Consider the following 20,389-nt stretch of genomic DNA (forward strand, 5'->3'; position numbering starts at 1 on the left):
TGGAGAAACAGCACCCGTCGGGAGGAAAGCATCTGCAGCAGCTGGGGGACACAGTACCGGCGCACAGAGGGGCGCACGAGACTATCATCACAGCCCAAACCCTCCGTGGCTTAGCCCCGTAAAGTGGGCTTCCCACACATGACCATCCAGGCCCCACGCAAATTGGGCTCCCCCTCCTCTGGGCCTCAGAGGCTCTGCATTCACTAGCAGCTGGGAAAGAGTGAGGCGTGTTCTCGGGGGGCCTCCAGCTCACCCACATCACTGCTCCTGCTGGCTGACAATCACTGGTGACCTCCCAGGAGGCCCACAGCCCCTACGCTCACTCATTTAACCCCTATCACAACCCTACAAGGTAGGAATTCTGCTCACGGAAATCTTCTGACCATTTAGATAACTTTCGCCTGGTATAAGGTTAGAAAGCCGCAGAGCCTGAATCCAAACCCAGGCTCTCCCCTCCAGAGCATGTACGTCTACACACTGTGCTGTGCATTACTCGTTAAGAACAGCAAACGGTAAGGATTTTTTTTTCACATTCCCTAATCAGTCTCAAAATTCCACGGCTGGCTGGTACACATAAAAGAAATTAGCAGTTACCACCTAATCAACCCATGACAGACTCATAAAAGAGGTAAGACCAGAGATGCTACCTAAGATTAAGAAAGAGTGTACTCAAGGTGAGTAAACAAGGAAATTTCTGACTTTGGAAGTTGGTTAAATAGAGTAAGAATGGGACAAGAGGGTTTTGAGATAGGAGCCTGGGCACAACACAGGAGAGATGTGATTACCTGAAGCAGCCAGGTGAAGGGCAGTAAGGGTATTAAGACCGTGACATGAAATCCACAGGGCCAAAAGAAGCTAAAATACACACTGACCGTCACTGAGGAGGGAGGCTGGCACAGGGAAAGGGACCACCATAATGGTAAATAAATCAAATCCAATCAGGAAGAAGTCAGGATGGTTCATTTTCCAAGATGACAAATGCCTGCACACTGGCCAACTGCTGGCAGGAAATCAGAAAAAGGGGCGGATAATGCAAGACACTATTGAGAAAGAAATTCCATGAAATACACCAGAGTGAAAGAGATCACCTCTTTGGCAATGTCAGATCCTGGACACGGGAGAGAACATCTAGGCAGATGTGCTGCTTCCACTGCTCTATTAAATAAACTTTAAAACTTTAAAGTTGTAAGATCCTAATTATTGTTAGCAATATTTTTTTTTAATAGAAGAGAAATAGAACAAATAGGTTTCACGAAGCTCACAGTGCCACTTTTCCCTTTTTCTCTAATTATACAATTTAAATTCTGGCATACGTTTTAGCCACATGGAAAAGATGGCCAGTTGCTTACCTAATATAAATTCTCATTTCCTCCTTAGTATCAGAGCCTTAATTATATTCAGGATAACACTGTGCCTAGCTAAAAACTCCATATTCCAAGCTGTAACAGCAGTGGCCACGTCACAAGGGTGTGGCCAACAGGAGCAGTCATCGGCTGTGGGACGGGCTGCCTCAGTTAGCCTGCACCTCTGTCCCTGCCCCTTTGCTTTCAGCCTGGTGTACACATAAGCGCATGCGGGGGGGGGGGGGGGGGGGATGGATGGAGGGATGGAAATATGGGTCCCTGATAATGTCACAGAACTGCCACACCAGCCCAGAACGTCCTCATTTTTAGGCAAAAAATAAAACACCTGGCTCAGCTTTTTAAGTCACTGTTAACTGAGTTTTCTGTTACGTGCAGCCTCACTCACATCCTGACTTGCACAAACCAAGTACAATATTGCATCTGACATAAATACAGCTCCAACAAACAGGCAGACAAGTCACTCCCCCTTTATGGGATAAAGAAATTCCAGTTTACAGAGTTAAAATGAATTAATCAAGGTTATATTGTTGATGAAGACAACTAAGGACAAGAACCCACATTCTCAGACTCTTGTTTTATAGACTGTTCTTTTCATCCTAGCACGCTGCTCCTGCTGAGCCGAATCTGTCTGCAGGCAAAGCTACGTAAGACATGGCTCCAAAGTCTGACACTCACTGCATGAGAGGTTCTCTTGACGTGATCATTCCTTTATTAACTTCTATCATTTCACGGGAATAAAGGAGAATGCATTAACAATTCCCTCTGTCAAATGCAGAATTATTTTAAAACTGTTAGTGAGTTGTGAATACCTCACTTAACAGAACTTTTAGTACTAACGTAATTCTACCTTTTGAAATAAAAGACAACTTTAATCCTTTCAAATAATTGCTCTATTTTGCTTTTCTTCATATCCCTTTAAAAATCCAAGGTGAGAAATTATCATTCTTTCTCATAAAATTCTTATACCAATTGTACTTTCACTTTTTTACATCTCTTGTTAATTATATGATGTTATCTATATTAATCCCATTCAGGAAAAACTGATAACTTCGGTTAAAAAAAAAGATGAAAAACTTTGCATAAATTGCTTAGCACAAAGTTAATCGTATAAAGCCAAGAATAAAAAGGCTCTAACAGCTATTATGTGACTTATCAGCTTCCCTAAAAGGGTCAGTCAGTATACTTTAATAAGACTAATTAAATACCCTTAACAATGTCATTGAAACTTCATGAATCTTTCAATAAATTACAACCTTTCCATACAACATGTTTTCCTTTATTAATCTCACTTAAAATGCAAAGAACTATATAAGAAACCGACACTTAAGAACACCTCTCAGTTAATTGATTAAATGGGTTCAATGAAAAGAATAAAGACCACTAGTGACCCCTAACATAATTAAAATTACAGCCTTCTATCACCATGTTTTAATCCTCTTATTTCAGTATTCTCCATAGATTTTTTTCTATCAGGTTGTGCCTTGTCTAAATACCTATATTCATTTTCCTAGAAGGTACTTTTATATAGAGGCATTCTAAACATTTTAAAGAAGCATATACCCAGTGCCAAGAACTAGGTTTCATACTGGGGGATTAAATCACCACATAAAACTTAAATACATTAAGATAATGTTCTTGGTTCAGGCAGTGAAACAAGAGCACCCACAAGCTAAAAAAAAAACAATTTTTTTCTTTAGTCCAAAATACTGCTTATGATGAACCTACAAAAGATTATTTACATGCTTTCATAAAAGGAAAAACTCTTTATTCCTGCACGACCCCACCCTACCAGCTCCCCACAAACACCCGACCCAACGATTGGCCCTGCCGTAGTAAATTTCCCTTCAGTCTTTAGTGAGGGCTAGGGTCTTACACTGTGATTCAACTTACTGGATTCCAGTTTTTGTACTCAGTCTACTGAGGTGCAATTTAATATTCAGGGAGAGGGTACAGCATGAGAATTAAGAGAATGGACTTTAGATACAGACTACCTTGGTCCTGGTCCTACTTTCTGCACCCTTATGCGAACTTAAGCAATTTAATCTAAGACTCAGCCTCCCATCTGTAAAATGTAGAAAATAGTGATACCTTTGGCTCCAAAAGGATGCTGAACGCAAGCTCTGAGCAAAACCTGGAAACTAGTAATAACTCACTTTTTTTATTTACCACTGATCTTCAACAATAAAGGCTCTAGGAAGACTGTACTTCCTCAAAAAAAGAAAAGAAAAAAAGAACCGATTAAAAAAGCAAAGCACTAAGTATTAGCTATATCAAATGAAAACACAGAGTTTGTCTCAAAATTCCAATCTGTGAATACACTTACCATATGACCCACAATCCCATTTCCAGGCATTTACTGAAGACTTAATGTTCACACAAAAAGCTGTACACAAATGGCTACAGCAAAGACTGGAAATAACACAAACGTCCACCCAGCGACTGGACAAGCAGCTGTGCCACATCCATATACTGGAACACCACTTGCAATAAAAGAGGACAAACCACCAACTGTTGTGACAAAATGGGGAGATCTCAAATTCGTTATACTACGAGAGAGAAGCCAGAGTCCAAGTCAAACGTGCTGTATGATTCCCCTTATATGACAAAATTACAGGACCAGGAAACACGTGGGCAGAGAAAGGAGCCGAGCACGGGTGCAGCGTGGGATCTCGGGGGCAGAACCGCTCTCCATCCTCATCAGTCAACAGTCACAGACCCACGCACCAAAAGGACTAAATTTTCAAAGTCAAAAAATTCTTCTTTTGGAAGATTTGCTTTTTGATGCTTTACAATAAAATAGGACCTTTTTCAAAGTTTATGTAAAAACTACATGTGACAGAAGTATGGGCCATCAGAGACTCCTGGGAAAATAAATATTAAAACAAAACAAAACAAAAAAAACTGCTGTGCTTAGCAGGACATCACTAGAAACATCAGAGATTTTCTTGGCACAGAGAGGAGTTCCAAGATTGAAACTTTGTGTTATTGTCCAACATTTCATAGGCAAAATTAACAAACTGCAGATGGGCCAACTGTACTTGAGTTTAAGGCTGTATATGCCACACTATATGTCTGAAAAGAATGTATAAAAGTGTTCGTGTCAACGTAACGGATTTACTTAGCCATTAAACAATACAGTCATTGCTCAGTATCCTTGGGGATTGGCTCCAGGACCCCTGAGCATACACAAACCCAGAGGATGCTCATGTCTTGCAGTTGGCCCTCCAGGACCTGAGCATACGAAAACTTGGCCCTCTGTATATGCGGTTTTGCATCCCTACGATACTGTATAGCTTCCACTGGTGTTTGCTTGAAAAGAATCCACATATTATTGGGCCCGCCCAGTTCAAACCTGTATTGTTCAAGGGTCAACTGCAGTTTACTACACACTTTAAAAAGCAGTTTTTACAAAGTAGCTGTATGGCTCTAACAGTTATTCTACAAGAAACCAATTTTATATGATTTCAATGAGTATGCCCTGGCCTTTGAGTTATTAGTGGGGACTTTAACACGCTGCCACACTAGAAAAAAAAATTTTTTCCTTGGGGCCACAGTGCTTTATTATGAAAACAGAATAAAAGCTTTGAAAACAAAATGGTCCTTTCTAATTTAATGAAATATTTGTTATTTTTTATTGTTTTCTGTACGTGAGTTATATACAACTTGAAAAATAGTTCTTGCGGCTCTCAAGGTGAAGAGACATGTGCATTACATATGCTTCACTAGGCCCCAAGCTCAAACTAGCGTGAGTTAAATACAACTCATGTGGCAGTTAATGTGTTAACCCAGGCCTATCTCTACCTAACACAGGCAATGCATGCTGACAGAACAGCAAGTCAAGTTAAAGGGTTACTGAATTTGATAAACCACCTTCTTTAATAGCTGTTACCACAGTGTTTAGCTGCTCCTGTTACTAATGCAGATGGGAATTCACTGATATGATTAAATTTGATGGTATGATAATGTATGGTAATCACGATTAATCAGAAACCCACCAGCAAGTGGAGAATGTTGGGTATTATGTCACCTGCATTTTAAACTGCATTCTTTCCTTGCGAGCCTGACAATGTTTGACAGCTAGAAGGATCTCCTACCACATTCGCCTGTTACTACTTATAGATCTGGTAAGAGAAAATGCCCATCATTTCTTCCTTAAGTGCCAATAATTACAAGGCATTGAGGCATGTTGTAAAAACAGTAAGCATTCACAGGCGAGATTTTCTTTCCTGGAAGGAATAAAGTCTGGATTCTCATCTTGCAAGGGCTATAATCAGAAAGAAATGTGATTTGATGCAGCAGTCTCATCAAACATGATTTGCATGAAATGGCGTAGAAGACATATCCAGGAAGTGTCAATCACCACCACCTGATACCATACCACATCGTAGTCCAAACTACCTGTGATGTGCTGTAACTGCAGAGTAAACACAGATGCAAATTTCATTTGCTGGGTCAAAGTAATAACGTAATTGCTAAGATGATGAATTTTAACTTAAAAGTATAGTTCTTTTTTTTTTTTTTTGAGACAGAGTCTCACTCTGTTGCCCAGGCTAGAGTGCCATGGCGTCAGCCTAGCTCACAGCAACCTCAAACTCCTGGGCTCAAGCAATCCTCCTGCCTCAGCCTCCCGAGTAGCTGGGACTACAGGCATGTGCCACCACACCCGGCTAATTTTTTCTATACATTTTTAGTTGTCCAGCTAATTTCTTTCTTTCTTTCTTTCTTTTTTTTTTTTTTTTAGTAGAGACGGGGTCTCACTCTTGCTCAGGCTGGAATATAGTTCTTTTTAATTTAAACAAAGAGCACTAAGAAATTATTCAGTAGCCAAATTACTTGATACAAAATATCATCATTTACCCAACACACAAACACAAAATCAAAGGAGTAAATAGGTTTTAAAGTACCCTAGGTCAAGAATCTTTAAAGTGTTGAGTTACTTGGGAGATACATATAAGCTTAAAAACAGCAGCCGCACTGAAAATGAAAACAAATTAGTTTGGCAAAATCTCTAAGTGACACTTTAAAATATTCCAACAATTGACATTTTTGTGTTACCTTTTTAAGTGGGCAAACATTAAAAATAATACATATCTTTTTGAGGACAAATAGATGACTAGAAAATATACTTATAGATAAGAACAGGACTTACAACTTTAATGACAAAAACATCAGGGGACAGCCTTTGTAGAAAGAGAAATCAATTAGACTAACTTGTAAAACATAGAACATTTGGAATTGAAAACAGAATTCAAATAAAAACAAAGAATCTTACTTTCAAAAAGGGAAACAAACTAGCCTCCCACTTATACTTCCTTATTTGAAGGAAAAAAACGCAATGTTTTGTGAAATTGCATTCAAAGGTCCTGACACGAACAGAAATGCTCCCGGCCCAGTGAGTGTACTAGCGGATGGCAGGAAGCCAGAGAGAAAAACCGGGCGGAGTGAAGGGCCAGAGCAGAGGCACATCACTCACACGGGAACGTGCCCATTAGCTCATGGAAGTACGTATTCACAACTCAACTTAAATAATGAGACATATTTTACATTTGGAAGATTAATATTCTGACATGAACACGAGTGTGAAAAATATTCATTCTCTGCTATGCCATCAATGAGATATGTTTTATAATTGCAAAAATAGGTTCATAATTCTGATTTGAAAAAATAAAATGGTCAATAGGAACAAAGGCTTGAGTGAGAAGAAATGTTTCAGAGTTCCGCACTAACAGCTATAACTAAAATTAAGTACATGAATCTAATTTATAGATGGAAGCCTAAATCACAAAGTGCTACATGGAATTCCTTAAATGAGTGACTAGGGGACAAAACCCCAACCAAGTACAAAGAACCGGTGGCTCAAGTGCCAAGAGATAAAGCAATTTTTCCAAAATGATCAAAAATAAGAATCCTTTCCTTAAGACATTTATCATTTTGACATTCAAATTTTTATTTTAAAAATTGTTTATTAAATTCTCTGCTATTCATTAACAGGAAATAAAAATATTAGTCTTACTACATTAAGCATAGCCTAGAATACCAAATTTTGGCCTAGGATTTGAATTTTAAAAAATAATTTTTAATAATTTAAAATAATTTTACATACTACGAAAATAGTGTTTCATATTAAGTTGCCTTGAGTTCTGTTGATTTTTAATTAAAAAACTAGAGGTATTATCACTTAGCAAAATTTCTAGACATACTAAGTATTTCTAACATTTTCATAAAATTGTTAAACTGAATTTTTTCTTAAAAAACTACTTTCTTAAAAGTTTACCACTGTTGGGGAAAAGAGAAGAATGTATTGTACATCCTTTAAAATTTAGAAAACTAGCGGTATTTCTGTCTATGGTCTGCCTTTTTTCACTCTTTAGTCAACTGGGTACAGAGCTCAATTCTGTAATTCTATGCAAATTCACATATGTAGTCTTCAAAACAACAAAAAGAAGTAAAAAATATAAAAATGAAAACATACACCCCTTCTCTACACTACTCATTCTATGTAGGGCTCCTGATAAGTGGCAAGATAACTCCATATTAAATTCTTGTGCACATTTATTCCACAATGGTATCCTCATGCCTTCTAAGCACAAGGCCAACTGGCTAAATCTACACCCCCAGGCACAAGATGACTGGGACTCTGTGCATGAGTTTATCCCCGGACATTAACAGGATGTCACACAAATACTAGTAAACTTACAACTCTGACTGACGTAAAGAAGCTACATATGCACTATGTATGAAGATATGAACAGAACATACCTATGCAAGGAGCAATGAGAATGCCTTTAAAGGGTCCTAAGCGGAGGAAAAGGAAGATCACAGTGAACCTTCTTGATTTGCTCATTTGCAAATTTCATGAAAACTGGTGCATACATTTCTAAATTCAAATCTACTTTTGTGTACCAAGGAAGTACACTGATTTAAACAGACCCTGGGATGAATGTGAAGTTAGGCTTCCTAACTTGAATGTGTTTATGTGCAGTCATTTTATAAAGCAAGATTTAGTTTAGAGAATACTGATTAAACCCAAACTATAGAAAAGCACCAGGACAGAAAATGAAGGGCATCCAGCCATACATAAGAAATCTCCAAAGGGCTTTGTTAAGCCACCACAATACTGTCTTCACTACTTTTACTTTTACTCAAGTGAAAATTAGCTTCAAGATATAAGTGAGGCTTCATTTAATTACGCTGGTTCATTTTACAGTTTAGGAACTAGCACTACGCAGGGCACGTGGCATTAAGGGGGTCCTCATTAGATGTTTACAAAATTAAATTCACATTCATAGCAACCAAGTTTAATCTAGTAGTAGAAAAAAAATAATTTTAGTCAACAAAGATCTGGCTTACAAGTAAAATGATAGGAGATAGCCTCCCCAACAAAGCTTTGATGGACCTTTTAAAAACAGAATACCTCTACTGTAATTTTTTAAAAACAGATTCCACATTTGATTATTTTCTATAAGGGAGAATAACTTACAGAAATAAGTAGAACACAACATTTTCTATACCACAACTTCACTATAACTCCTGCATATGGGGCTTAAAGAAAGGTTAAGTGTTAAATAGTGGTAAGTACTTGAGCTGAAGAGAACATTTCTCAAATTATATCATACACATACTAATTTCTAGCCCCACCACTTCCTATCACCCACACACACTTCTCAACTCAAAAACAAAACGTGCCTTGCACAAACTTTTCCAATTCCATATGCCTTGCAATTCAATAATATTTACCATCCTTAGAATACCATAACTTAAGAATAAATTCAATTTCTCATGAAAATTTTATTATCCTCTTGTGATATCCTCAAAGTATTTTGAGATTTTCCTTCTAGTATCAGATAATTATTATCTGTAAAATTGAAAATAAAAGTAAATGAAAATTTCAAGTGACTATTCTAATTTCTCTATTAGTAAATACATTTTTTAAAAATATTAATTACATAAAACATTGCTTTATGTTAACTTCTTAAACTATAACTTACTTTTCACATCAAATTTTATCCCCATAATACAAATAAAACATGAAAATAGGTCCAAGAATGATTTTAACAGATGTTCAATTCTGAGACAAAACAAAAAGTACTTAAGATGTTTGTGCTTTACAATAACTAGCAGATAAACACCACTATAAGAAATATATTTAATGACTAAAAACATACATGCTTATCGTGAGTAATGCAATTAATAAAACTTAGTTTTTTAGACAAGTGCTTTGAATAGAGATTGGTACTCAACAAATATTACTCAAATTTGTAAAAATAATTTTTAGAACTTGGTAAGTAATCTAAAGAAAAAATTAGCTAAATACAAGAAAATGAAATAAAAAAGAACTAGCTTCAGAAATCAGATTATAATTCATAAATAGTAACTAAAAATCAAAGAAGTTTCTAAAAAATACTCTGAACCTTAAATCCAATATTAACGTTTTTTAAATAATCACCTGATTATACACTCACATCCTTCATTTAAATCTTTCTACTAAATGCCATAAAAATGTTATCCACTGAAGTATCCAAGTTAAACAGTCAAGCAGGCCATTTGAGTATTTCCTGAAAATCAGATTGTTTAGCCAAATAAGACGATCTCTGCTTTACATAAAAATCATGTTACAATTTTACGGTCTGGTACACTTTTTTCCCCACACTTTTTAAAAAGACTATGTACTCACTCATTTAATAAAATCATGAATGAACTACTAATCAAACCAAAAATTCAAACAGAATGAAAATGTATATATTTAAACAAATACAATTAGTTAACAGACATTTTTCTTCTAGCTAGAATATTTTAGAAGAATGGATAAAATTATGGAAAACACAGCAAAGTATGCAGGCCTGTGTATATATAAATGAAGGGGGCAGTGAGCAAGGAGAGAAGGAGAGGGAATGTGTGCTTTCTTTTAAAGATATTTTAAAGTGAAAAACTTCATTTTAAAAATAAAACCAATGGCTCATTAAGACTGTAGAAGTTCTTTTAAAAAATCAAGTAGAGATCTCATTTTTATTTGCTAGAATTTCATACACACACCTATGCACGTACAAATGCACATGTGCCCACACACACACGCACACGCACACACTCTAATAAAGCAAAGCCCTCTCTCACTTAACACAAGGCAATAATAAAATCAAAATTCTTATTCTTTAAGATGAAAGACATTCTACTGACGATCCTGGTTCAACAATTTTACAGTTAAACAAAATTAATTCTACTCTCAAAAATCCATTGACCTTAAGCTTTTAACAAACATTTTCTACTGCAGAGATTATAGTCAATATTTACATATCCTTAAAATTATATTCGGCTGGAACCCCTTGCATTTGCTATATTAATATTTCTTAGTAAATGTATGCTCATCCCTCTCAGAGCAGAAGGAGCAGCTGCTACTCACTGGGAATCTCTGGGGTCCCACCGCGGGTCTCGGCTGGCTGGGGACCGGCAGTAAGGGCACTGCAAGGAAAACACCGGGCATTACACATAGTTTCACTCAACACCCAAACCCACTGGAAAAGGAAGACAATGTATGAAAGTTAATATAAAATACATGCCATGTGTACCATATATATAATAATAAGTTAACACTTAAGCTAAGCATTTAGTATTTTTAACAATTCCATAAAAGAAAGGGAGACAGCTGAATTCTTCTTTTCAGCACTCAATAATAGCACAACCAAAGCTTAAGTCTCAATAGTGAACTTCTATTTACAATTAAAATCATCTTCCAACAAAAGAAGATAGTATTCCTCTATAATAAAAACCTAGTTTGTTTTCACATCCCTATCCAGGTTACCCAGCCTATCGAACCCCAGTTATATTTTTCTACCCCAATCATATACAGATTTCAATTTAAATCCTCTAGAATCACAAGAGAGAGAGGAGGGAAGGAGAAAACGGGGCAGGCAGAGAAGGGCAAATAGCAAAACGCAGGAATGTTACAAATAACAATCTACTATGCCAAGACTTTTAGTTTATTTTTGTTGTAAACAAGTAGAACTTCCATCAATCTACCAAAAGAATAAGGAATTGTATCATTTTTAAAAAGATATTTCATAATAGGGAAGAAGCTAGATGTTAGTTTCACATTTTAGGGCTAAATCAGTCGTGTCTAAGCTCTTTAAAACTTACTGATCTTCATTTTGAAAAAAAAAAACTCACCACTTAAGTGCTGGCTATATTTCTCATTAAAAATGTGCTGGCAGATGCACCTAAGAAGCTCTCACATCCTCAGGTGTTATGGGCTGAACTGTGTCTCCCCCAGACCCTCACACAAATTAGTGTGTTGAAGCTAAGCCCTAGTACCTCTGAATGTGACCGCATTTGGAGATAAGGTCTTTAAAAGAAGTCATTACAGTCAAATGAGGTCTTCATGGTAGGCCATAATCCAACCTGGCTGGTGTCCCTGTAAGAAGGGGAAATTCAGACACAGAGGAAAGACCATGTGAAGACACAAGAAGGTGGCCATCTACAAGCCAAGCAGAGAGGCCTCAGAAGGAACCAGCCCTGCCCACACCCTGATCTTACTTAACCTTGTGGCCTCTAGAACTGTGAGAAAATAAATTTCTGTTGTTTAAGACCCAGGGCTATGGTACTTTGTTATGACAGCCCCAGAAAACTAATACATGTCAGGTGAAGTTTATAATTTAGCAGCATGTTTTTAAGAAGGTTCTGGTAAATGAGAAACATAAAGATGACACACCTTAGGAGTCAATCAAAATTACCTTAAAAATAGAATGCTAGTATAAACTATTTTTTATTTACTATAATTACTCAAGGAATTCCATACATTAAGCCTGATAATTAACATTGTAATTCCACAGGTTTAATTTCAAGCGACAGAATATATGGGCCTGTGTCACTGCTTGAAGAAACACAAAATGTCAGACGAGATCAGGCGTGTTCAGGGTAGTGTGGCCGTAGAAAAACACAACATGTGATTGAGAAAAACCTACTTTTACAAGATGTAAAAATGGCAGAAGTCCATCCCTCCCTTGAGAGACTAATCCAACGAATCAAATTTTTAAACTAGAGTGGGTCAACTTGCAAGACTTCATATAAAATACAATCTACCCCTTCAATTCAATACAGCTAGCTGTACATCAATTATGTATCTGAAGCTAAATATTAGACTGTGGAGACAGACAAAACCAGAATATCTCTAACCTCAGAAGATTACAATGAATGTGAGAAAGAAAAAAACTACATATTAAACAATATAAACACATAACTTTTAAGATTAAGTACCAAATATAAAATACCCAGATCTTTAAGAACATAATCATATGTACTACTTTATATTAACTTAGAATGTAAATGTCAATACCTATCAAATAATTCCAATACAATAAAAGACAGAAATGTTAAGCCTCTTTAACCAGGAGAATGAGAGCAAGAAGTTGAGGTAGGGCCTCAGGGAAACAATGTGATGGTAAAGAATGGATTTCTTACACAGAAGCCTCTGATGAGCTGGCAATTTCCATTTTTCTCTTGGGGGGGAGGGGAACCTGTGTGAAAAATGACAGAAGAGACAGAAGACAAAGAGAGTAACAGTGGACAAAAGAGAGCAGCTGAGGACAAGGTGACAGGAGCAGAGCACGACCTGGCCCGGCCCGGGAGAAGCCGCTCGCTGGGTAAGAACACGCAGGCATGTCTGCATGCTCTCCCTGACGGGGTCGCGGGCGGGCGCTGGGTCTCCAGGCAGGAGGACAAGGCTGCCCGACTGCCTCCCTGTACCACTGTGAGCAGGACAGAATTTAAAACTTGTGATGTCAGAGACCAGTCTAGCTGAACCTTAAATTTGAATATTTTATACTTAATTAGTTATATCCTTGTTGTCCCATACATTTTATGGACTAAGATTAAGTTTTCAATTCATCACAATAACTGCAATAGTGAAAATCTGGAAACAAGTTAAATTTCCATAAAAACTGGCTTTAAATAAACAATAATGTAACAGAACACTCTTCATCCTCAAAAAGAGAATATGTGCCATCAGGAAAAGATGTCCATGTTGTTAATTTTTTTAAAAAAGGTTTTTGAATGTACGTTTCATCTGCGTGCGGCTCTAAGAATCACTGGTTTAATCTGTGATAAATATCTTATATGTACAGGAGACATCTTGATACTCAGCGTATCTCAAGAGGAACCGGGGATTTCTTATGTAAGCTCATTCACTTACTACCGAATAAACAACTGCTTCAAAAGAGGTGCCTATCTGTACCCAGCAAGGACAATTTTCCCTCTCCCCTGGGTCAGTGTACCAAGCGCTGAAGGTCAGAGGTATATTAAAGAGAAGGAACATGTGGCACTGAATCTCCCGGCTTCACGGTGAAAAAATCTAGCTGGCTTTAGAGTTTACATTTTCATGCCTAAAGGATATGTGAGGGTTTCCTTACAGCTTTACCACTCTGTAGTTCTAATACTACCTTACTTTTGTCAAGCCAAAAAAAATCTGTTCATCTTACCGACTGCCAGTTTTCCACTGAATTTTATAAGAAAATACACAATAATAACAGATGCCGCCAGAAGTACAATCAGTCTGACAAGTTAGATTGACTACAGTTCCAAGTTTAGGGCAACAGCTGTAGATAACATGCAAAGGACTAATTTAAAGAGAGCCACCCTTCCCGTTCCAGCAGGCAAGCGCTCACTTGTTCACGCGTTGCACAGCCACCGAGGGAGACAGATGCCGTGCTGATCCCACACACTCAGGGCCACAGAAGACAGTGAGGGCCTGGGCAGGAAGAGCTGTCACTGCACACAGGGACACGCCACAGAGCCAGTCAGAAGGGCTTAGGAAGACCCGAAAGAGGAGCCATTGTGCTTCACAACCTCATGTTTCTCTACCGTGCCGAGTGGCCTGAAAGAGTGGTCTCCCAGTGGTGACCCACAGACCCTGTCAAGGGGAGTCCCTAACCTTCCACTCCGGGCCAGCCTGTCCCCATCACAGCCCCCACTCCAAGGCTGCAGGACAACTTCATAATGCTTCTGACCCTGTACGTTAGCATCAGACGGAACCAGGCCCAGTCCCAGGCCACTGACCGTCTCCCACACTCAAAGTCCTATCTTCGGCTTTTCCCAACTTCCAAAATCTCTCTACCATATATCCTTTGGAATAACAAGTCCCCAATCCATCAGTAGAATCCATGACACTCCTCAATGCCGGACCCTTCTTGCTTTCCCCTGAGGCCCTCCGACCTGCAGCTGTCCTTCTCCCACAGCCTTCTTGCCAAGGGGCAGGAGGTGGGTGGGCTCCTTGTGGATCTCGTTGTTGACTCCAGACCCCAGCCTTAAATCCCACGGTGCCAGGTAACATCTCCCAGCACCCCACAGCCCCGCTCATGTCTCAGGGAGTTCAGCTTCTGGTGCACAGCCAGTCTTCAACACTCATCCCCTCTGAATAAATGCAGAAGTGACCCTTCCAGTGCCTGCCTCTGGGGTCCGTGCCAACTTGGCCTGCATTTCTCGTGGCCATCTTACCAACGACTGCTACCTTTCTCTCCGCCACCCCCACGCAGCCTGATTCCCTGCACTGCCTTCTACCTTTCCACCTCACTCCCTCCAGGACCCAAATTCAAACCGTCCTTCGACTCTCCAGGGATCTCCATGACTGCCCCCAGCCCCGGGTCCCCTCTCCACCTGCATCTGCCTTACCCCCATGGTCCATCATCAGAGGCATGGCCCCCCACTGCTTCCTCATAATCCCACTGTCCATTCCACACCTACTACCTGTAGGTGAACACAGGTGGAGAGAGGCACAACCACACAGGCTGGTCTTGCTTCAAACCCAGGACCATAATCCTCCAGTGCTCAACCGTGCTATGCTGGGGCACGGCTGCCCTTCAGCCCCTCTCGAGGATGACTCCGTAGCTTCTCTGTTCAGACCTTCAACACGGCCTCCTGCTTGCTACTCCCTGAGAAAACTTAAGTGTCAGGAAAGAACTGACACTACACTCCTCCACCTACCCGCCCCCATGCCCAGGTCTCAGCCGTCTGCCCCAGCTGCAGAGGACACCCTGCTCCCCTGTCTTGCAATCCCGCCTCTGTGCACACGGTCCCCGCCAAGACAAGTCTCATCTGCATCAGCAATTTTTTTTTCCCTTCTCAACTAGCTCTCTCCTGTAAGTGTGCAATGTTACCTTTCTCATCTTAAAATAAAAACTCCCTCAAGCCCACTTCCTCCCAACAATTATCATCCAACTTCTGTTTGAGCAAAACACCATCAAAGCCTATCAATAAATGATCTCCGATTCTGCACCCCCGTCTCAGGCAGGCTTACACCTCCTCCCCTCACCAAGCCCACCGCCAAGTGCAGCGTGCATGCCACCTCAGCAGCCCACCCCGGCCCTCCACAAGTCCCCTTCCTGCTCCTCCTCTCTGGGCTCACCCACAGCTCCAGTTCCGTGTCGAGTGCACCAGGTGCCAGTCCCTGGTCTCCCTCCACACAGGCCCCCTCTGCTAGGGCTCTCACCCAGGTGCAGGCTCTAGATCCATCCACATGCCAGCAGCCCCCCACTTTGTCCTTGAGCCTAGACACTACACCTGAACATGTAGCTGACTGCCTACTAGACACCTCCTCCTGCATGTCTGGTTGCTATCTCAAATTTCACACACCCAAAACAGAACTTTCAGTTTCCCTCACCTCAGGTGATGGCAACTCCATCCCTCCCGATGCTCAGGTGCCTTGGCATCATCTTGCCTCCTCTCTTCCTCTCACACTCATCCAATCCATCAAGCAAATCCTGTCAGCTCCATCTGCCAACCACACCCAGCACCTGACCACTCGTCACCTTCCCTGCTGCCACACTGATGTGCATCACAACCTTTGCCACCTGCACTTCTGTAGTCACCTCCCAGTTAGACACTGGCCTCCACCCTGGCCATGCTACAGCCTACTTTCAACACAGCAGCAGATGATCCTTTTAAAACTTAAACCCATTCACTCATTCCTCTGCTCAAAGCCCTCTAACCACTGCCCATTTCACAAGAATAAAAACCAAAGTCCTTAGGATGGGTCAGAGGCCCTACACACCCTGAGTTCTGCGTTTCTTCTCTGCTTTTACCACCCCACTAAGTCATGCCGGTCTCCTTCCAGTTACGCAAATGCACAGGCATGGTCTCACCTGTGTACCTGCTGACGCCACTGCCTACAAGTCATGCTGCTAACTTCCTGACATCCTTCAACTCTCCCCTGCTGAGGGAAGCCGCCTGATCGCCCCAGCTAAGATGCAACCCACCCTTTCCCCCAATTGTTCCATTTCTCTCACTGCATTTTCATCTTCTAACATGCCATATGAAATCCTTATTTATTATGGTTATTGTTTATTGACTGTCTCTGTCTGGTTCAAGCAAGCTCATGACTGCAGAAATCTTTGTCTGTCCTGTTCACCAATATACTCAAATGATAAAGAGAGTAGTAGCTCAGTAAATGTGCACTAAAAGATGCATGAATATGTGCTTCATAAAAATTGCTCAAAAATAGTTTCCTAGCTTCAGGAATGTATTTCTGTAATAGTAAGATCAACAGTTATTTGATTACAATTAATAGTTAAAAGATAGGTGTGTCCCTCCCCACCAGCTGACACTGGAAATAAAGGGGGACATACTGTGCAACCTAAGAAGGACACTCTCTACTGCAAACATTCCCGCCATAAGACTTAGGAAGCGTAACAACTCAGACATTTCAACAGCTTCCCCGAACATATGCTTTACATTTAGAATGTTCTCTCAGTTCTTTGTACTCAATTATAAAATAAGAAAGATATTTTTAAAGAAATGAACTTGACCCATCGAGCTAAAAGCTGTCTAAGTGAATGGGGAAGGAAGCAAGAGAAACAATTCATCCTTACAAACTTGATTGTGAAGACTATTCTGCCACAGTGATGCCTTCGGATGCACCTATGACATTACAGATGCTCCTTGACTTGTGTTACCTCCCAATAAACCCACTGTAAATTGAAAATATCCTAATTAAAAAATGTATTGAATACACCTAGCCTATGGAACATCATAGGTTGGCCTAGCCTGCCTTAAAGGCGCTCAGAGACTTACACTGGCCTACAGTTGGCAAAACCAGCTGGTGACACAGTCCACTGGAGTGCAGGCTGTCCACCCTCATGGCCGTGGACATGAGTGGGGGCCGCGGTTCAATGCCGCTGCCCGATGCCACTGCCCATCATCGGAAGAAAGTATAGTACCAAATATTGCTAGCCTAGGAAAAGACCAAATTTTAAAATTCAAAATACTGTTTCTACTGAATTCATATCACCTTCACACCTTCATAAAGTCAAAAAATCCTAAGTGGAAAGTTCGTAAGTCAATCCACTGCAAGTCAGGAACCCTCTGCACTTCCCAACAGCAAAAGAAAAAACACGTACCTTGAACGGGAGTCACCACTGTCCCTTTGAAGTGTGGGTTGATGTGTATGTTCTTGGGCTGCTGCGGGGTCACAGGAGGAGGGGTCATCATTATCCTCGGGGTCTCCATCTGGGGGGGCATGTGCATCCCCTGTGGCGGGGAGGGGTGGTGCGGGTGCTGCAGGGGCAGCAGCGGCTGGAGCTGCTGCTGCTGGAACAGACTTCTGATTGGCTGCTGCTGCGGAGGCGGTGGCGGCGGTGGGGGAGGCTGTGGCTGCGGAGGAGGAATTAATCTTGGAGAGTGAGTCTAAAAATCACACAAAAAAGAAAAATTCACAGAAATCAGCATTTAAAAGGAAAGTAAAAGAATGCTGACATGTTATAAATTTACATTGACTCAATTTTCAAAGTTACAATTTTAGAAGTAAGCTCATAGAAACAACTTGTACAAAAAGAGCAGGATAAATAAGCTGTTCCACCCATTCACAAGGGCTACTGTCTCACAACTGAGTCAATCTCAAGGAGAGGAGTGAAAAAAACGACAGTCCCAAAACACTCAGCATGAATTTTGAAAAGAAAAAATTTCCGTTCAGCAAACAAACCTGCCACACTGAACAAAGCACCATGCCAGAGCAGAAGCTGTCCTGGGCCCTCCCTGCCGGCAGCCCTGATCCCCCCTCCAGGAACTCCGGGAGGAAAGATGGAACACACATCAGGAACCTGCTCGGAGCCCAGGCATGAGAACAGGACAGGCCTAGAAGGAGGGGGACTCCTTCAGGGCACAGGAGGAAGCTTCTGTGACAAGGTGGCATCTGAACTCGGCAATAAAGAAAAACGAGAGACAGGCCACACAGTCAGGGACAGATATCCCAAAAGAAACAGGGCAGCAGAGACCCACCTGCTTGGTAAACTAGGACACCGGAGTGGCTTCAGCCAGGTATTAATAAAAAGAGGAGGAAAGAAGGCAAGGGTGAAGTGACACTCAGAGCAGTCAGGGACCTGGGGGCTATTCTGTCAACCAGACACTAGAGAGAAGGAAACCAGCAACAGCAACAGCTGCCAGGTATGAGCCCTCCCACATTTTGAGTGCCTACTGTAAGGTCAGTACATAAGCAGCTGACTTAGCTCCCCACAATCCTATAAAGTGGATCGTATTTATCAATCTCCTTTTCCAAGATCAAGCAGCAGGAAAGCAGAAGGGCTGGAACTGGAATTCAGGCACTCTGACGCCACAGGTTTTGCTTTAACCACTAATCAGACTGGCCGCAGAGCTAACAAGCAGTAAGTAGAACACTAGTCATCCAGCCATCTAATTTAACAAGCCATTTTCCCTGGGATGATGCCAAATTATGGAGGGTTTCTGAGTTCCAAGTAGATGATGTGTTATTACACCATACACAATGTGTAGAATGAGGGATACCTGAGGGTCTCTTTGGCAAGAGGATGATCACACAGGGCACTGTGTGAGATGGACGAGGGAAAGGAGATGGGAACAGACAGACCATCTAATAGGCTACAGCAAGAGCCGGGTGACAGAAATGGCCACAGCCTGATGGAGAACAAGATGACACCGCAGAGGATCAATGAGTAGAATTTTCAGACTAGACTGAGTACAGCCTTGGCCCACCTACCCTTCCTCAGGGAGGACTTTTCCAAAGATTCCATTAGCAGCTCAAATGCGCTGGCACCCAGGCTCCCAGAATCCAGCATGTTCCCTTCTCTGTCTAACTCATGTTTGTAACGTGCACATGAGAGCAGCGATCCCGTCTATCTTACTCGCCATGGCCAGCACATTCACCGACACAGAGACACCCAAGTTCAATTTTAATTGAACTGAGAATGTCCACAATGCATGGTCATTAATTCAAGAACACAATGGCGTTTTTAAAAGAAGGTCATGTGTTTGTATAAACAAGTGATGTTCAAGACCTGTGACACATTCATGTGGAGAGACACAATGACAGGTGAGAAAAGGGAGCTACTACAGCTGGAAAGAGGTGAGGCTGGAAACCAAGACTCGCACAAAGACGGCAGACAACACCAAGGGTACTGCTGCCAGGTGAGAGCAACACCCAAAAGCAGGACTAAGAACAAAACCTGGAAAAACAATGCAATTAAAGAAAAAGTATTTAAAAACTACTAGAAGAGCAGATTTTAAATATTCTCAATATAAAAAATAAGGTAAGTGATATATTAATTAGCTAGATCCAATCATTCCACAATGTATACATATTATAACATCATACTGTATCCCATAAATATATGCAATTATTATTTGTCAAGTAAAAACAGACACTTAAATTAAAAAATAAAGAAAGAAAGGGGAAGATCAAAGGAGAGAAAAAAGGACCATTCTAGAAGACAGGACAGTATAATTAAAATCTTATACACCTGAGAAAGAGCTGCACAAGAGAAAGGAGATGCCCAGGATGCCCACGGCCCCACAGTGTGGTATCTGACAAAGGTCAAGGGCACCTCTGAGAGCCCAACTCGGGACAGTGGAAAGAACAGAACCAACGCAGGAGAAAATGGGTAGAAACAGAGCCATGAGCCAAGAACACTCTTTCCAGAACTGAGAGGGTGACAACCAAGGGGCCAGAACAGCTCTGGGGTGGGCAGTGCACGTGACAGAGGGTGCTGTGACCCAGGAGATAACACAGCTGGGGG

General features: G+C 40.9%; 1 protein-coding gene across 4 annotated transcripts in view; it reads right to left on the reverse strand.

Annotated features, from left to right (window-relative positions):
- Positions 1 to 20,389, reverse strand: part of RBM33 (RNA binding motif protein 33) — a 115,650-nt gene that overhangs the window by 43,175 nt on the left and 52,086 nt on the right. For all 4 annotated transcript variants that reach the window (XM_045564613.1, XM_045564610.1, XM_045564612.1 and 1 more), the window contains 2 exons: positions 17,744 to 18,029; positions 10,762 to 10,820 (listed from right to left, as the gene is read on the reverse strand). In XM_045564613.1, coding sequence (XP_045420569.1) covers positions 10,762 to 10,820; positions 17,744 to 18,029 — 345 coding nt within the window. The remainder of the gene's footprint in view (positions 1 to 10,761; positions 10,821 to 17,743; positions 18,030 to 20,389) is intronic.

This window comes from Lemur catta, chromosome 11, assembly GCF_020740605.2.
Source record: "Lemur catta isolate mLemCat1 chromosome 11, mLemCat1.pri, whole genome shotgun sequence".
Taxonomy (NCBI): Eukaryota; Metazoa; Chordata; class Mammalia; order Primates; family Lemuridae; genus Lemur; species Lemur catta.